At 42.7% G+C, this 18,578-nt stretch overlaps 1 protein-coding gene across 2 annotated transcripts in view; it reads left to right on the plus strand.

Annotated features, from left to right (window-relative positions):
* BCAR3 (BCAR3 adaptor protein, NSP family member) overlaps nucleotides 1-18,578 on the plus strand; it is a 77,999-nt gene that overhangs the window by 6,459 nt on the left and 52,962 nt on the right. The window contains exon 2 of one of the 2 annotated variants that reach the window (XM_081916023.1): nucleotides 7,126-7,446. In XM_081916023.1, coding sequence (XP_081772149.1) covers nucleotides 7,127-7,446 — 320 coding nt within the window. In that variant the 5' untranslated portion in view covers nucleotide 7,126. Of the gene's footprint in view, nucleotides 1-7,118; nucleotides 7,447-18,578 lie in introns of those variants that run through there. The other variant, XM_081916022.1, reaches the window with a different exon arrangement.

Here is an 18,578-nt window from a genome sequence, read left to right on the forward strand (position 1 = left end):
TTGATGTATTAGAGGTTCACCAGAGATCCATTGTATAGTTCCCAAGAAAAGAGCTACCCCAAAATAAAAGTGGGATTAAAAGTGTATTCTTCTTTGTTGGTTCTCAGTACTGTTGGTCAGTGCAACACCTGAGAAGATACACAAATTTATTAGCGTCAGAGCTCAATGACAAGGTGTCCTGGGGTTGAGATACTGGCGTTGGAGGAGAATGGAGGGTAGAGGTAGCACAGACAAAAATGTGACTGCGTTCGAATGGGAGAGAAGTCTGCTCCTGCCCTAACCTGCCTAGGAAGCCTCACCAAATACATTCATAACCATTACAATAAAAGTTCCCACACTGGGTGACTCAATTATTTGTATCGTGCTGCTGCTCTGGCTTTTCCTTTTGGAAGATAGATTGCTTTGGGGCTATGCATTGGCTCCAAAATTACTTGGAAAATAAATAATTAATTCTTATGATTTTGGCTGGCTCGGCATGAGTAATGAGTAAAAAAAGGACAGAAAGAAAAAGAGTTCGCTCAGGCAGCTGAGAGCTACCCCCACAAATGTGTTCACTTTTGGCTTGGGGTAGAAATGAAGCTGCCATGCTCATCCCGCTGATTCAGCACAATGCTGTTGTCATGGGAAGCTGCTCCAATGCGCATTCAGATGTTCATAATGTATGTTAAAGCTGAGTCAGCATTTTTAATTATAAAAAAGGTGTAGCGCCATAGACTTGTTCTGGGGGGAACTATTGTACTCCTGTTATGCCTGTGGGCTTCCCATAGGCATCTGTTGGTCACAGTAATAACAGAATGCTGGACTAGATCTGGGCTGGAAGGGTCCAGGGTTCTTCTTGAGTTCTTTACACAAAGGTGGAACCCTTTGATATCTGGAGTTTTGACAATTGGCAGACACACTTGTTGGTGATGGAATTAAGCAGACTTTTTGCTTTTGGTGTGTTTATTCCCTCCAGATAATCTTTTATCTTTATCAGGCTGTGTGTTCCACAGCCCCTTTGTATTCTTTTTCAAAGGTTCATTTGTCAAAAAAAGGAAAAAGCAAGCCCTGGATTTCTTCATTGCAGTGCCTATGTATATTGGAATACTGTGCCTGTGAAAACAGAAATGCAAACCAACTTAGGTTGGATCAGGCTGTTCAGCCTTTTCTGTTGATAGAAATATTAACTGATATTCTTGCACAGGCATCTTCATTAGACCAAAATATGGAAGAGAAGTTGATCTCTAGAGCCTGGGTGTATATAGACCAGAATATGGTCAGTAAAGTTTAGACAGTTAATCTTTCCTCACAGATTATCCAAAAGAGTAATGGCTCAAAAAATCAATGTCATTTATCTGTAAGGGAGCTCATGATTTTCAAAATCTATATTTTCATTAAAATTCTGTGATCCTAAACTTTTCACTTGGAGGCTCAGTTGAAATAAATATGTTTAGGATCAGTATAGAAAGCCATTTGGCTTTACCCTAATAATGGCACAACTGAAGCAGGTCATAGTAGGGACTAGGAGCCCGAGACACCTTAGGCTTCATAGAACAGTTAGATCATGGGTAGGCAGACTAAGGCCCATGGGCCGGATCAGGCCCAATTGCCTTCTGGATCCGGCCCATGGATGGTCTGGAAATCGCTGTGTGGATCGCCAGCACGCATGCGTTCTTTCCCTCTCCCTCACACGGCGGCGCCCCCTCCCTCCCTCCCTCCCTCCTGGGTTCTTCCCGTCCTGCGGAGGAAGGGGACTGGGCTTTGTTGGTGCCAGCAACAGCAGTGCTCGAGTGGCTGCCATTTTAAGCAGCCCCTCTCCAGAGCCCTTTCGCGTGCCGCTCATTGTCCTGCCGCCAGCCCCTGCCGCTCGCAAGACACAAGTAAGCAGCCACTGGGGCTCGTGGTGCTCTTGCATCATTCCCCCCCCCCAAAAAATATAGTCTGGCCTCCCACAAGGTCTGAAGGACAGTGGACTTGCCCCCTGCTGAAAGTTTGCTGACCGCTGAGTTAGATTGTGGAACGTAGCTGATCTTAGCCTAGCCTGTATATGGATGGAAAACTACCTGTGAATTTCATGTAAGCTGCTCTGAACTTTCCAAAGGATGGATGAGGCATATGTTGTAAGTGGTATCCCTAGACTCAAACTGAAAGGAGTTCATCTGGCACCCAAATGTCTTTTAAAATAATTTTAGTCATTCTTCCTCCTATCAATGAAAAATTTAATTGCAAATGAGTTACCTTTATTGTGTTTGTCTCCACAACATCATTTCCTTTAATATAGTTATTCCCATATTGCAGGCAGTGGCTCCTCCAATCTACATCTTCAGAAATATCAAGTAGCCCTTAGCATTGTGCCATTTCACAATTCAGGTGTGTGGGATTTGATGTTTTTGGTGATTCCATGTATAAAAACTCTTGGCACAGATTAAAAACAAGCACATCTGGGAGGCAGAAGGTTAGGCCAAAACCACGCTCCCTGATGTGGTAGCTTTGTGGGCAACAAGTTTTAGATGTTTGGAGACAGTGATAATGTGATGTCTACCACAACCCCCAATCTGCATTCTCAAGTTGCAGGGTCCCAGCAGTGCCAGACTATGTTTAGTTTGAATAAGTGGATTGGCTGGCAAATGTATCTGTGGTGGAGATAGATTTCAACCCAAGTCTTCCAGATCTAAGTGTAACTTTCTACCCACAGACTGTAAACTTAACTGCTGGTGTAACAACCTGTTTCTCTGTGAGTTTTGAGGTTTTAACTTCTTTTATCTCTTCCTTGTAGCTTTCTGTCAACAAAACTAGCCTTAGGGCTAATGACCATGCTGCAGATATAATTCTACTGTGACATGTTGAAAAGAAAAGATACAAAAGAAGCAAACTAAAATAATACTTTGTTGTTTTTGGAATCTGTTTTTGTTATGGTTTTAGGCATTCCCCCCAGCTAATAAGAGAACATGTTTCTAGAGATGCAGTTTAAGTCGTTTCAAGGTTTTGTTTGTTTGTTTGTCCCAGAGCCGAATCCCATTTTTATTTGATCTGGATCCCAGTATTATCCAATTTCATGACCCAGCAGTGTCTGCAAGATGCAAGGCTGAAATAATAAAGATTCACTCTTCCAAACTTTGATCAGGTCAGCTCTGTGTACACTTGTTCAATGATCCTGCACCATTGGACTAGCTACTTGGTGGTGCAATTAAGTAATTTTAGATTCTTTACTTCCCTGATGTTGGGAAAGATGGAGGGCACAAGGAGAAGGGGACGACAGAGGACGAGATGGTTGGATAGTGTTCTCGAGGCCATAGGCGCCGACTCCATGGGGCTTGAGGGGGCCCGAGCCCCCTCAAAAATTCGTTTGGGGGGGCTCTGCCCCCCCAATAATCTCCGGCGCCCCTCCAGCAGAGCGCCATCGCCGCCCCTCCCCCAGCCCAAAATGCACAGGGAGGGGCGGGCTGCATGCCTCCTGCCCTCCCTCCCGAGCAAAAGCTCCACCCAATTTCCTTTGGAGCTGATTAATAGGCGCAGCACGCTCTCCCCTATTCGCTCACGAGGAGGCGGCGCCACTTTATTTGCATATTCATGAGCTTATTTATTATTCATGAGCTTTCCCGGGGGCCCCCAATATTTTTTATAAGTCCGCGTCCCTGCTCGAGGCTACCTGCATGAATTTGACCAAACTGTGGGAGGCAGTGGAAGACAGAAGTGCCTGGCGTGCTCTGGTCCATGGGGTCACGAAGAGTCGGACACGACTAAACAACAAGATTCTTTACTTAATGTTCTTTCTGCGGGGGCACTCTTTTGATGGTAGCATGTATTAATTCGCTTCAAAATGTGATAAGCTAGCTCTTGTGCATTTTGGGAGCACCTCTTTCTTCTGTTTTGTGAGGCACTGGCCTTCTGCGCCAAAGTCCTGCCCTTATCACTGTGTGATCAGTAAGTGGGAAGCTCTCATTGGAAGTCTTGCTGTTCATGAGGAAGTAGCACCCCACCCATCCCCAAGATGTTGGCCATCCCTGCCTTGGAATGTTTGAATGTGGAACAGGAAATAAGGTGTATGTAGAATTATTATTATTTTGCTCCTGAACTGAGGACAAGAGTGAACAAAAAGATAGCCCTAGATACTGGTGTAAAACTTTCAAAAGGGTGTGATGGCATGTTTATCTTCATTTCAAACAACCTTGCCAAGAAGCAGTCAAATCAAAGAAGATAAGTAGGGCAAGGACACTAATGATCTCACTTGAATGTTTGGGACTGTGCTTTGCAAACTTTTAATGAGCATAGATTGAACCACAGTACTGGCATTCAAGAAGATTTAACAGTCTGCTTCATAACTTTTCTTGTGGTTTGTAGTACCTAAGCAGTGATGTCACTCCAGTCTATCCCTGTGGGTGTGCCCAACAACCAGAGTTTTGATGATTGACATGAGTCTGTAGTACATCATTATCCAACAGGCTCCTTACATTGCATTTATTCTGTTTACTCTAACATTCTAAGGAAAACAGAAAAAAACCTCTTTCCTAGGGTTATTTTTGTAGTCATTTTCTTGATGAAAATAATAATGTGAAAAGAATGTATAAGCATGTCTACTCAACCAACATTGGTGGGTTTCCAGTCCACACCTTGATTCATCACCAGGTTGCCAACTCATCAGGAAAAAAACCCTGTGATATCACTTGTGCCTTTTAAATAGCAGCTTAACATGGAGAAATCATTTTGTACAGTTGTAAAGCATGGAGATAAATGGTGTTATTTTGGAGGCTGGATCAAAAGTTGGTAGCTTTAACTGGGAACATCATGGAACTCCTAGATAAAAATTGTGCCAAGTGACCTTAGTTCTCAGAGTTTGAAGCTTTGTAGTTGATCGCACTTCAGCAAAGACATGCAAAACTTGTTTCCATATCTTTTTGTAATAAACCCCTCCAGCATCTTGATCCAACCTTTGAAGCTGGTTGACTGAGATGACACTGGCAGAGAAAGAAGAAAAGAATATTTCCTAGCAAATCTGCGTTTTCAGCAATACTCATCTCTGAATTTAATACTATATCCTTTAAGGCATTTTGAGATCTCCCAGCTGTGTAGTGAACAACTTCTACAACTGCTTAGGCTCAGCAAAAAGCCATATCTTTGAACATTTTATCCGGTTGCCTGTATTAGTAAGCATGTCTTGGATGTTTTCGTGCTGGGATATTGGTTTGCATGGGGAATTCCCTCCGGGGGAGGAAGATTCCTTCTTGAGCCTCCTGTAAGGGTTACATAAAACCATAGGGCAGGATTCACCTAACAAACCCTGTTGGTAGAAGCCCCATGCAAGGGTTTGGGCTTGCTCAAAGGGGCTCCACTCCACACACTCCTGAAATTGGCTTGTTGAGAGGAGGACTCAGGAAAACCCTCAGAAAACCAGGGAAAGGGGGATAATTTCACCTGGCAAGCTAATATGCTTTCACAGGTGGGATGTTCAACATAGTGTGACATTGAATTCCACCCATGGTGTTTTTAGGATAAAATGTTGCAGGAGTGTGTACCTTAAGGGGAATAACACAGAATATGAATAACCCTCTTACAGTGTAATTCTGTACATGTGTACCCAGCAGTATGTTCCATTTAGTTCAATGGGGTTTACTCCTAGGTAAGTGCAAATAGAGTGCAGCAGCTACAAATAGTAGAGATGAGGAGACATGTATGAGAAAAGTATACGAGAAGGTAATTTTGTGACCTATTTGTACCATTTACACTGAGAACACTTAACTTTACCGTGGGATAAATGCTACAGGTTTTTCCCCCAGCCCAGAACTCAGATTTTAACAGTTGCATAAAATGGATATTATTTCTTTTGGTGTGGTCCACAACTATCCCTGCCCTCCATTCATTTCACTCAGATGTTTTGATTTGTGTTGGCATTTGGATGCTTGCAACTGACACCTCTGTTATGTCCTTGCCTACTTGTGCACCCTATTTATATCTATTGTAAGACTGCAATTCCTTGGCTGCAGGTTTTTGAGAAAGTCTCATTCCATTTGTCAAAGGTCTTGTGATCCAGCATAGACTCCTACAGGTAGACAACAGGGACACTCTTTTTGCCAGTTCCCCCTTTCCTTGCATTCCCACTTCATTGTTCTGGAAGGGCCCCTACAGATTTCCAAGGGGATAGAGAATCTGAAAATTGCCTCCCCTGCTTACGCTGGAGGGAACGTCCCACGAGCAGAGTTTTGCTCACAGGAACTCACGATCCAAGCATGTGTGTGCATTTTTTGTTGGCAGGCATTTAGATACACGAGCATACCTTTGCTTCTCAAGCTGCTTTCTTGCAGCACTAAAGATATTTTTTTCAAATGGCACCCCTTGCTGAGCTTAGATTTGTAATCTCTTAAATTGAGGATAGTCTGTACAATATCAGTCTTTTCTGACAGCTTAGCTGTAGTTAATGATTCTTGGCTGATGTTTGACCTGCTTAAAAACTTGGGGGTTAAAAAACAATTAGAAAGATAAATGTTGTCGGTAATAACAGCCTAACCTCCAGAAATCCTTCCGAACAATCACGTGTATGTTTTGAGTCTCCAGCCCTGGGTCTTGTCATGCATATTGAGCCAAGCCTATAAACCACTATACTGGCAAAGCAGTGTGTGAGATATTGTGCCAGTGGATGAGACCAGTATACAATTGCAATTTGGTGAGCTGAGCTGCTCTTGCATTGGATATCAGAGCAATAGTAGCCATTGACACTACTATTGCAGATTTTCCTCTTGTTTTACAGAATTTTCAGTTACCTTTATAAATAGCTATCATGGATGACTGAGCGGTTATCAGCAGCTACCTATGCTGTTCCTATTCCAACTACACTCTTCCATCTAAATTTTTTCAAAGTCTTGCCAGTGCAATGTTGACTTGGAAGTCACAGCAGCTACTGTGGTGAAAGCCAGGGCACTAGAATCTAAAACTGAGTATATTTGTGGCAGCCTTTCTTGCTTTCAGAGCTCTCAGTTGCCAACTCTTAATTTTAGGGATATACTCTTTCTTTTTTTCCTTTATACATCTAATATACACGAGTAACTTGAATAGAAACAATTGATACATGATTTAGCCTACCCTGATCCAAGAAGTTAGCTTTGGTGTTTCTCTAACTTCCACCATGCACAACTTTTGTTTTCTAGAATTAAGAATGATAGCAGCTGGGAAATTTGCAAGTCTCCCAAGAAATATGCAGATGAGCCATGAGTTCTCGCTGGCATCTTCTATGGACCTTTTGAGCAGCAAACCATCTCTGGCAGACCACCGCTCCCATACCTGTCAAGATGTTTCCATTCATGGCACCCTTCCGAGGAAGAAAAAAGGGACCATTCCTGTTGGACCCTGTGATGTTTTTAGCCACATGGGGACTTCGCCTTACTCCAAAGCACATCAACCCCAAGAACCTTTGATGCAAGGTGTTATAGGGGAGTATTTCCAGAAAAACCACAAGAGTGAGAACTTCCACCACAGGTAAATCATGTTACATTTTAAACTTGCTGTGGGTGCTACCTAAGTTTATTGGTGATGCTTAAAATATTGCAATGCATAGGTGAACACATATTTGTTTATGCACATCATAAGTAAATATGCTGTCCTTTTACAGATGTTGCTTTATTTGCTTGCTTATAGCAGCCATTCATATGTAAATAACTTGAACTTTTTTTTTTTAAGTGAGTAGCAGGCACAGTGGCAGAATAAAAGTAAACCATCTTGCTTCCCCTGCCCATGTCTAAAACGACCATATCTATTGGCTCTCTTTCCTCTATGCATAGCCCTGAGAGGAACCAATATTACATTTGATGCTCATCCTTTTTAGCAGTAACTGTAGCAATGTGCTCCTTTTGCAGTGCCCAGTTGTTCTTTCTTATGCATTGCTATTAACAAGGGAAATGCTTTTTAGCCTTTAAAAAAAAAAAAGACTAGCAGATGTGCCCGTCTTTCATCTCTCAAACAAAAGCAGCAGGCATCTGTCACATAAATTGCTTCTTTGTCTGTTTTGGCCTCCGTTTGCAACAGCATGTCTTGTTTGGTTAAACATCTTTAGTTTTGATTTGACACATTGGGAGCTCTGTCTCATTAGAGATACTGCTAAGTCTCTCTGTGTTGGGGGTCAGGAAAGTGAAGTTGGCATAAAAAGACTGGGTTGTGTGCAATGTTAGTTATATTCTGAGTAAAAAAAGTAAAGGTAAAGGATCCCTGACAGTTAAGTACAGTCGTGAACGACTCTGGGGTTGTGGTGCTCATCTTGCTTCACTGGCCGAGGGAGCCGATGTTTGTCCGCAGTTTTCCCGGGTCATGTGGCCAGCATGACTAAGCCGCTTCTGGCGAAACCAGAGCAGCGCATGGAAATGCCATTTACCTTCCCGCCAGAGCGGTACCTATTTATCTACTTGCATTTGACGTTCTTTCGAACTGCTAGGTTTGCAGGAGCTGGGACCGAACAACGGGAGCTCACCCCACTGCAGCGATTCGAACCACCGACTTTCCGATTGGCAAGCCCTAGGCTCAGTGGTTTAGACCACAGTGCCACCTGTGCCCTGAGTAGACCCATTGAGTAGACCCATACTCTGAGTAGACCCATTGAAATGAATGGATGCGGCCAGTTTAGACCCATTAATTTCTGTGGATCTACTCTGACTAAAGCATAGTTAGAAGAATTCATTGGCATCACCATGTTGCAAATATTTATTCCAAAACTTAGCAGCAAAAGGCACAATCCACAAAACTTTCTCCCTTGCCATGCACCAATGGAGGCAGTTGAGTCCTGGCAAACCACTGGTGTACCTGGCATTGGAAGCACATGGGGTCCAGCTGCTGTGCAGCAGCTGCTCCTATTGCTGTGACTGACTACAGCAGCTGCTCTTGGACTGTCCAGGAGCTAAGATGCTACAGGCTGAAGACTGCCGCCTGAGAGCTTTTGTAACTGAGTTGTACAGTCTCTGAATACCTGAAGTCTGACTAGGTTGGGTGTGTCATTGCTTCACCCTATAGCAAGGTCGGAAAAGATGGGTACATTCCACAAGGGCTTGGGCCCAGCCCAGGCTGCAACCCATCACTGTGAGGAAAACCTCTAAGGCTGTGCTTTATCATGCTTGAGGATATTTATGCAGATGTGTGTATCATAGTGGGATGGCCATTTCTAGTATAATCTTGTGGGGTTTGCAGAAAGCAGCATTCAGACTGAACAAACAACTTTATGAATGGTTTGCTGCTCATCTAGGCCCTTCTCTAGAACAGAGAGTGAACACTGGAAACTCTAGGGGTAGTAATCTGATATGCAGAGGGATGTGTGCCTCCTTACGTTATACTTTGAACTCTACTGGACAGGAAACAGGCTGATGGCCAATTTTTTTTAAAAAAAAGGAAGAGGGAGAATTCAGCAGATTACAGGCTGGTCAATCTGACTTCATTACCAAGGAAGATGCTAGAACAGTGGTTCCCAATTAGGGGTCCAGGGACCCATACCTTGCCTCTCCCCCAACTAATTTTTTGTCATTTTTGCATGGTAATATCACAAATTTTATGGTCCATGTTTTTTTAGTATACCTAAAATCCTTTGCTACCCCACATTTTGTTCAAAAAAATGCTTTGTAGAGCTAACTACCATAGAGTTATCAAAATTTTCAAAAGTAGGGGGTCTGTGGTTTGGCTGTTGAAAAAAAGGGAGTCCTCAGTAATTATCTAATTGGGAACTACAGTGCTAGAACATAAAGTCCCAATAAGCATTTTGTTGTAAACATCTTCATAACAATGCAGTGATTAGCAGAAAGCTTAGCATGGATTTGTTGAGTGTAACTTCTGCCTGATACCCTCGCCTCTCTTTGGGTTAGTAGCGTCATTGATTTTGGGAATGTGGTGGATGTAATTTACCTTGATTTCAGCAAAGTTGGTTGGAAAACTACAGTGGCACCTCGGGTTACATACGCTTCAGGTTACACACTCCGCTAACCCAGAAATAGTGCTTCAGGTTAAGAACTTTGCTTCAGGATAAGAACAGAAATCGTGCTCCAGCGGCGCAGCAGCAGCGGGAGGCCCCATTAGCTAAAGTGGTGCTTCAGGTTAAGAACAGTTTCAGGTTAAGTACAGACCTCCAGAACGAATTAAGTACTTAACCCGAGGTACCACTGAATACTCAGTGATCACCAATGGTACTCATCAAACTGAAGGGTGGTTTCAAACTGAATACTGCAGAGCTCTGTTCTAGACCTGGTTCCCTTCAACATTTTTACCAGCTACTCAGATGAAAGTGATGGAGGGGATCTTTATTCAATTTTGCAAATGACGCAATACTTTGAGGTACTTCAGTATCGTTTCTTAGTCTAAAATGTTTTAGTTTGCTCAACTTGGTACTTGGATTGTTAATGCCAAGTATCTGTTCACAATGGAACTCTCATTATTCAGCTTTTCCTTAAATTACGGTAGCCACAAAGTACTATAATGTGGGACAGTGGTGGGTGATGTGTTCCTTAGTAATATTGCTTACCACAGTCCAACAGCTATTGAGTCACCAAGGAAAGGTTGTGGAATCCTTGGCTCTGGAAGCTTTAAAGTAGCTGTGTATAATCATCTCTTGAGTGGTTTGTGTTAATCCTATTTTCCATGCAGGTGGATAGACTTCAGATGATGAATGCTGGAGAGAGAGAAGGGTGTGGGAATCGGTTGACTTCTAGAGACCTATTTGGACAATAGTTTTATAGATCTGTGATAATGCATCTTTTAAAATACGGTGTTACATTTACTGCACTGTAAAGAAGAAAGAATGGCTTGCTATTATAAGCAAGGTACTATTTCTCCCTGAACTTTATAATTTGGCTTTGAAAAGGGCTTGAAGAACAGGCAGTCCAGATACTAGAAATCACACTGTTAACAGTAAATATATGGGGTTTTTTGTTGTTGAATGTCAACTTACGTACATGAACTTTGATTGAGTTCAGACACATTTTGTAAACATCCAAGTGCGACTTATATTGGGTCTACCAGACCCCAAATTTTTAAGCAATGTGGACTAAAGTTGCTTCTGGGGCTCCTCCCGGATTAGGGTCCCTGAATCTTAAGCTTCATTAATTTCATAGTAGACCCGCCCCTGTGTTTCCCTCCATGTGATCTCAGTTGCGTAGGGACAGCAGATTAGCACATGCTCACCCTGTGTGTGCTATTGTCTGTGCCCCCACCCTCACACTTGTCAACCTGTCAGGGGAACATCTGAAGGGGGAAATCCAGCTGAATGGATTGTAAGCTGTCTCCATGAGCTGCATGTGTAGGATAGAGCCTACACATGTCATTAGATACATCCTCTTCAGACCGTCCTCTACCATGTCAACTGTTTGGGAGGAGCTGTTATGGAGTACAATTGTGTGGTGCAGGGTGCATGGCCCTGCTGTGCGAGTCTTCTTGATTGAGATCACATGGAAAGAAATGCCCTAAGGAGGGGGCTTATTGTTGTTGTAGAGCAACCTTATCAGAAGGTTGCTGCTTGTTTGAGCTGGTTTGTGAACTTATTGCCTTGTCTAACTTTTGCTATTTTACTGGATGGTACAAATAGGCAGAGATACTATCAGAAGAAGAATGCTCTGCTGCTGGATTTCACAGGCCTTCTTTCACGTAAGCAATCTAGTGTGTTGATATAGTGGGGTAAAAGATTGCACTTATGTCCCCAAGCAAGCAAGCAAGCAAGCAAGGATGTAGCTGTTTAAGCATATTGTTTATTATAAATGCAGGTGACTGTTTAGCTTGTACATAAACAGTGGTGTTTTGTGCAGCCTTGGCAGTTGGAAATTGGGAAGAGGGCAGGCATAGATTTTGCTTAACCCAGTATAATAATTCCAAACTCTTCCTGGGCACAATAGTGTGCCCTAAGTTTAGTGTGTCTTAACATTTAATTCACAAACGCCTAGGATGCCCCCTGCCAAAAAAACTCGCCTGCCGACACAAAAGACTGTTTGAGTCACTGTTCTAGCCATGTCTCCTCTTTAAAGAAAGAAATATATGAAGTAATAAAGAACATTCCTAAGCATATATGAAGTAATAAAGAACAGTCCCAAGTATCTGGCATTTGCAAGCTTATATAGTGAACATTATGCTGGTGCTACTTGCTTTTCCACTTTCACCATCCAGTATAAACAAAGCAGTCTTGTAGTTTTAGAATGTTTGCCTTTATTGACACATTGGGCCAAATCTCCCTTTTGCTGCCAGTGCTCAGATATATGCCTTTTATATATTTTTGTATTACCACTCTGAGACCTTTATGGAAAAGGGTGGTATATAAAATTATTTTACATAGTAAATGTAAATTGCCTTCTCGGTAGTGGCACCCTCCCTGTGGAACACCCTCCCTTCAGTTGTCAAGGAGATAAAGAACTATACAACTTTTAGAAGACATTTGAATGTAGCCCTGTATTGGGAAGTTTTTAATTTTTGATGCTTTATTAAGTTTTATGTATTCTGTAAGCTGCCTGGAGTGAATGGGGAAATCCAGCCAAATGGGCAGGGTATAAACAACAAAATTATTATAAATAAATAAATAAATAAGACATGCACAAAAGAAATAATAACCTGAATCATCAAAATGCATCAACGGTTTAGTGTGACGTTTATATTTTGACACTTGTCTTTTCCAAAATATATTTGAAATGGGGATGTGATAGCTTCCTCATTGTTGCTCTCATATGTTTTCCTTTTTGCTCTGTAAAATACATATCCAAGCACATGAAGCAGACATGCACGTTCTGTTCAGGCATGTGTCCCGGGCTGCAGAATGTAAAATCATTCCTGAGAGAAGCTTTCGTTACTGGCATATCTGAGAGCACATATGGTTTGTGAGCTATGGCAGAGTATTTTCGGCTTTATAACTTGTGTACATTACAGTTTTATTGAAATCTACCTCTTAGCACGTTCCTGAGGAGGCTTGACCAAACCAAGTGTCCTGATTTCAACTGTTGTTTGGCTCTGTAACTCTCACCGTAAACCTGCAGAGTTGATTATGTAGTGCAAAAATTCTATTTGGTTATAATGCAGGAATGTTCTGGTTGCAAAATCATGATACATATTTTTAAATACAAATATACACTGGCACTCTAGAGCGAAAGTGAATGCATAACAGAACTTAACTCGCATTACAAAGACATTAAAAAGGAGAGAGAAGCAGGGAAGAAAAATGCAAGTAGGTCTCTGGAATGTGCAGTGCCCTTCAGGCAACTTATGCATACGGATTTCAATTTTTTTTTTTTTACTTTATTTAAAAATTCCTTTCTTATCTCATGATGCTCAGTCGAGTCATCATTCAGTATCAGCTACTCAAGTATTTAAAAGTATTTCAAAAGTGCATAGCAAAGAACGGCTGCTGTGAGAATGCAGAGAAATAAACTTGTTGATAATTTTGTCCTGGAAAGATTTATGGCTATTTAAAAGGAGCAAGCATGCTTGTTAAAGGAGGGGGTATAAGCATTTGAAACACACAGGGCTTGTTTAACTCTGAGAGCTCTGATGTGCACATTGCTTTGCAAATGTCCATCAGCTACATGGATAATGGAAGCACCAGCTATATTGCTGTTATGGCTTAGGAAACTCTGTCACAGCTGAAAGTGAATGGTAGAAATTATTTTGAGATCAGCTGGGAGTTCTACTGTTTTGGACCTCAACAAAATAGAAGGCAGGCTCATTAGGTGACTCAAGACTGCTTGGTAGGCTTTGTCTCCTCGCTCCTGCCAAGCTCCTGCCAAGCTTCCCTAAGCCTCATCTGACTTGGAATCTTGGAGTTCTCAAGGTAACTCAAAGGTCATCTATTCCCACTCCCGGCCAATACAGGAAATTACTGTTGCAGCACCATTTGGTAACGCTGTGTCCATTGCTGATGTAAAAGAGGAGCAAAATGGGGAGGGGTTGAGGGAGAGCATAACTTGGATCCTGCAGGCATGAATAACTTCCATTCTGACCTCTTGGCATTTGAGATCACTTCTTTGCATTTGAGCTAAAAAGAAAAGAAAAAGTGAATTTTCAGAGAACTGGAAGCCACAAACAGTTTCCTATGAGCACAGTGTGGTCTGTTGCAATGTTGGTATATAGAGTTGACATACCAGCATTCTTCTTTGGTAGATGGATAAGATACCCTGTTGACCTTGTTGGGATTTGCTTTGGCGTTTGAATCCTAATGTATTCCTGAAGTCTTGGTTGCACATACAGGTATAGTTTGGCAAATGTTCAAGTCGGGCCAGTCCAGTCAAAGTCCTTCTGCACCTTAACTGCAAACATCCTAACACCTGCTGTTCCCCAAACCTGCTGTTCCCCACACCACCCCTGACATGCAGATTGTGCACAGGAGGAGTAGAGCTGCATGCTGGGAGCTTGGGAAAAATAAGCACAGTGACACCAAGGAACGATTTGTAATGGCCTGCTCCAGAACTGCAGTAAGTTCAGAAGCTGCTGGCAGCGAATGCTGTACTGAAGCTCTATAGGAGTTCTGTTTGCACACTTCAGGTTTGAATGGTATTTTAAGGAACTTAATGAACAATATAGTTGTCCCCCAAACACTTGGTTCTTCTGTTTTAAAAAAGACTTCCAAGATCCAGCTTCACTGCAGTGCTCTGTGTCTTAGCTTTCACATTTTGCTCTGGTGATTCTAAGTCTGGGTAGGGGAAGCCTTTCAAATTTGTTTTACACTTACACGCTTACTCAGTTTCAAATCTCCTGAACTAGTGACTGACACACACACGGACAACTCTTTACTTGTGAAATGAGCACATGCCATGTACTCGAGGAGTGTACGTGTTGGTTAACTTAATTGACAAATACCAAAATGCCAAAGAATGCATTCTCATCTCAAGAGATTTATGCATCTGAGTCGTCAGAATGAGCATTGATAATGAATTGGAGTCCAGTTGTGAAGTGCTTGGTAGATGACAGAAGTGGAGCTATTTGAAACCTAAAGGAAACTGCTTTTTAGCTTTTATTTTTGGTGTGAAAATACTGTTCAAAGACTGTATTCAAATATTGTGTGCAAAATGCAGTGCTAAAATGTTATAGATTATTCCAACCAGTAGAAATGTGAACTAAATTTACTTGATGCAAAAAAGTTTTCTTGGATCAGTCTTGTGATGAGCCACTTGCACATGTAATGTTATGTAACTCTTTATGCATGATCCTGCTGAAGTTAGGGGTTCTGAAATTCCACTGACACGTGGTGGTTATGTGCCCTAGTTGTTTACAGTTCTCTGTTTGAATGGTTGTGTGGTTCAAGTTGATAAAGAACCATAAGAAGGGAGAGCAGGGTTCTTGGAGCTGTGCATTGACATTCTGCACCTTGACAGCAGACCGAGCAGTTGTACAGGTCACCAGGTCAGTCATCCCCAATCAGTACTGAGAAGGACGTAAAAATAATACATTTAACCAGTGCTTTTTCTGGGGGGATGCACAGGGGGACGCATACCCCTAAACTTTTTGTGAATCTAAGTTTGACCTCATTGAGGAGCAGTATTTCAATATGAGTAGGAAAATGAGAGTACCCTTAAACATTTTTTAAAGAAAAAAGCACTGCATTTAACCAAGATCAGTTTTCCATAGGTTACCATGCATTCAAGGTGGTGCAAAATGGTTTTCCCTTTTTACATGCAAATTCAATAAAAGGATACCATAGTTTTCCAAATTTGTTTCATTCATTTCATTTTATTAATGCTCTCATCTTGTACATTAACAATATAAATTATGAACACAAATAAACTGGGCTGCCATCTATGGGACATATGTCTCAAGAAAGGCTCATTTTAGTGTTTGTGTATTTTTCATTTTTGCTGTCACATCAAAACTTTGTCAGCTCAGATAGGGACATGGAGTGAAAATTGTTAATCAATTTTTGTATGTATGGAAGGCGAATATTTCTTCTTCCAGCACTGAAGCACCATACCAAGACTTGATTCTAAATAGGGCTTACAACTGAGTTCCCTGGATCCAGCACAACTGCAGTATGCTATCATACTAACAGTAATGTCCTTGCTGCTTTGAATAGAAATATCTCACTTAGTAGCAGGATTTGCAAGTCAGAGGTATGTGTGTGTGAGAGAGATGCTTAAAACTGGAGGGAAATGTTGATGCCTCCAAAAGGCATCCAAAGGTTAGCACTCTAAAGCATGGGTAGGCAAACTAAGGTCCAGGGGCTGGATCCGGCCCAGCCGCCTTCTAAATCTGGCCCGCAGACCGTCTGGGAATCAGCGTGTTTTTACATGAGTGGAATGTGTCCTTTTATTTAAAATGCACCTCTAGGTTATTAGTGGGGCATAGGAATTAATCCCCCACAAAAAAATATAGTCCAGCCCAGCCACAAGGTCTGAGGGACGGTGGACTGGCCCCCTGCTGAAAGTTTGCTGACCCCTGCTCTAAAGGCAAGCAACATTGGGTTGTTTTGCCTCTAGTGTGCAGTTTCTGAGTGTCTGTGATGTCACCCCAAATAGTTCCTAAATTGATGCTGTTCTTCAATTGAGAAGCTGCTTTTTGTTATAATTGTTCTCTTATCTTCTAAAGAACAAAACATCTTTTCCTTTCCAATGCTAATGAGCTACTCTCTACATCAAATGCTCTTTTGTTGACATGGAAATAAGACTTATCTGATGACTGGGAAGCCAAACATACAGTGCAAACTCTACACTTGTGTGAGCCCCACTGCTTACTTGATTTCATCATATATGCAAATAGAAAGCAGCCTGTAAGCAAACAGCAAAAGATACCCCAGGGAGGTAGTGATGTAGGTGGGTTCTTACAGAAAGTTATGATCCCTTTTAACTAGGAACTTTTTATAATGCCAGATGAAAGATGGCTTATTAAGGCAGCGAAACAAGCTTTCAACTGCAACTGATACTCAAGGTCTCAATGAGCAGCTGTGTTTGAGCACAGTTGTAATCCTGTTGATTTATCTCCGGTGACCCCATAAACATGGCTAATTAGAATTGGTGGTAAGAGACTGTAACAGTGGCGGTTTGTTTTCTTTATTGGTCTCTTTAATATGTTGCTTGCAGAGAAATAAATTGGGGGGGGGAATTGTAGCTGATAACCTTAAGAGGCACTGCTCTGGGAATGTTTTCACATAGGTACGCAAGCCTGTAGCCAGCTGTCTTTGGTTTGTGGGGTGGGGAGATAGATGGCAAGTCAGTGTGAAAAAGCTTATCAGGCTTCCTTAAACTCAGCCCTCCAGATGTTTTGAGACTAGAATTCCCATCATCCCTGACCACTGGTCCTGCTACCTAGGGATAATGGGAGTTGTAGGCCATAAACATCTGGAGGCCCAAGTTTGAGGAAGCCTGGCTTATATAGTAGGTAGGCATCTATCTGTCCTCTATCTGTCCTGAGAGACAATGGAGGAGTGTGCCTTTGTGAGGTCAAACCGTTGGAAGATTGCAGTGTCTTCTGTGGCTGTAGAGACCGATATGGAAGAGACATGTTTCTTTGCAGCTGGGGCTGATGAAGGCATTCAGTTGTGCAGATGCAGATGCACCATGGCATTTCTTCTCTCTGCGCTCCTCCCAGTGGTCATTCCTCCTCTGGTCACTGCTGTGGATACGCAACCTGACCGATCATCTCCAGGCGCGGTGGTCATCTTCAAGGGCTTCCCGCATAGCAGGGTTGACGTTGCCACAGCCCTCATGGTCACATTTGCAGACATCTTTGTAACGCAGAGTTGGTCTGCCAAAGGGCCTGGTGCCTGAAGCCATCTCCCTGTAGAGCACATCCTTGTTGATTCTGCCATCTTCCATTCTGATACACACATGCATGAATTCCTCTCAAAAGGAAAAATCTCAGGGGATAGCTTAAAATAGAGCTTTGTTACAAGAAAACATTTCATTAAAACATTGCAACAATAAATGGTACTGTAAATTAGTAACTTAAAGGAGTTTTTTGGAGGATAGCCTTATCCTCCATGACACCATCAATGGCTACTCGTCATGATGGTCATGTTTTGTCTCCAAAGTTTGCGGCAGCAGTGCTTCAGAATACAGTGGTACCTCGGTTTAAGAACAGTCCTGTTTAAGAATGATTTGGTTTACAAACTTCGCAAAACCGGAAATAGTGTTCCGGTTTGAGAACTGTACCTTGGTCTAAGAACGGAATCTGAACCGTGGGAGGTCTCATTAGGGAAAATGCGCCTCGCTTTAAGAACCGTTTCGGTTTAAGAACGGACTTCCGGAACGGATTAAGTTCGTAAACTGAGGTACCACTGTACCAGTTCTGCAGGACGAGAGAGCTCTCCTGTGCTCATGTTTTGCTTGTGGGTTTCCCACAGGTATCCAGCTGGCCTATGTGAGGACAGGATGCTGGAGTAGATGGGCCATTGGCCTGACCCAGCAGGTTCTCTTTATTTTCTTGAATAAGACTTGCATACAATCCAGGAACAACAAAGAGGGGTCAGGTGCACTGGGTGGACAGCAGTGGCGGGCGAACCCTTTCCGGCTCCCGGGACGGCGCAGCCTGTATGGACTGCGCATGTGTGGCATCCCGTACGGTCATCGTGCGAGAGGCGCCCATACGGACTGCAGGCGCCCTTGGCCGCTCTACAGCTGGGGGGAGGCAGGGGCCATCTTGTCACCCTTCCCAGAGTAGCACCTGGGGTGGACCGCCCCCTC

This window comes from Podarcis melisellensis (assembly GCF_964234715.1).
Source record: "Podarcis melisellensis genome assembly, chromosome: 6".
Lineage (NCBI taxonomy): Eukaryota > Metazoa > Chordata > Lepidosauria > Squamata > Lacertidae > Podarcis > Podarcis melisellensis.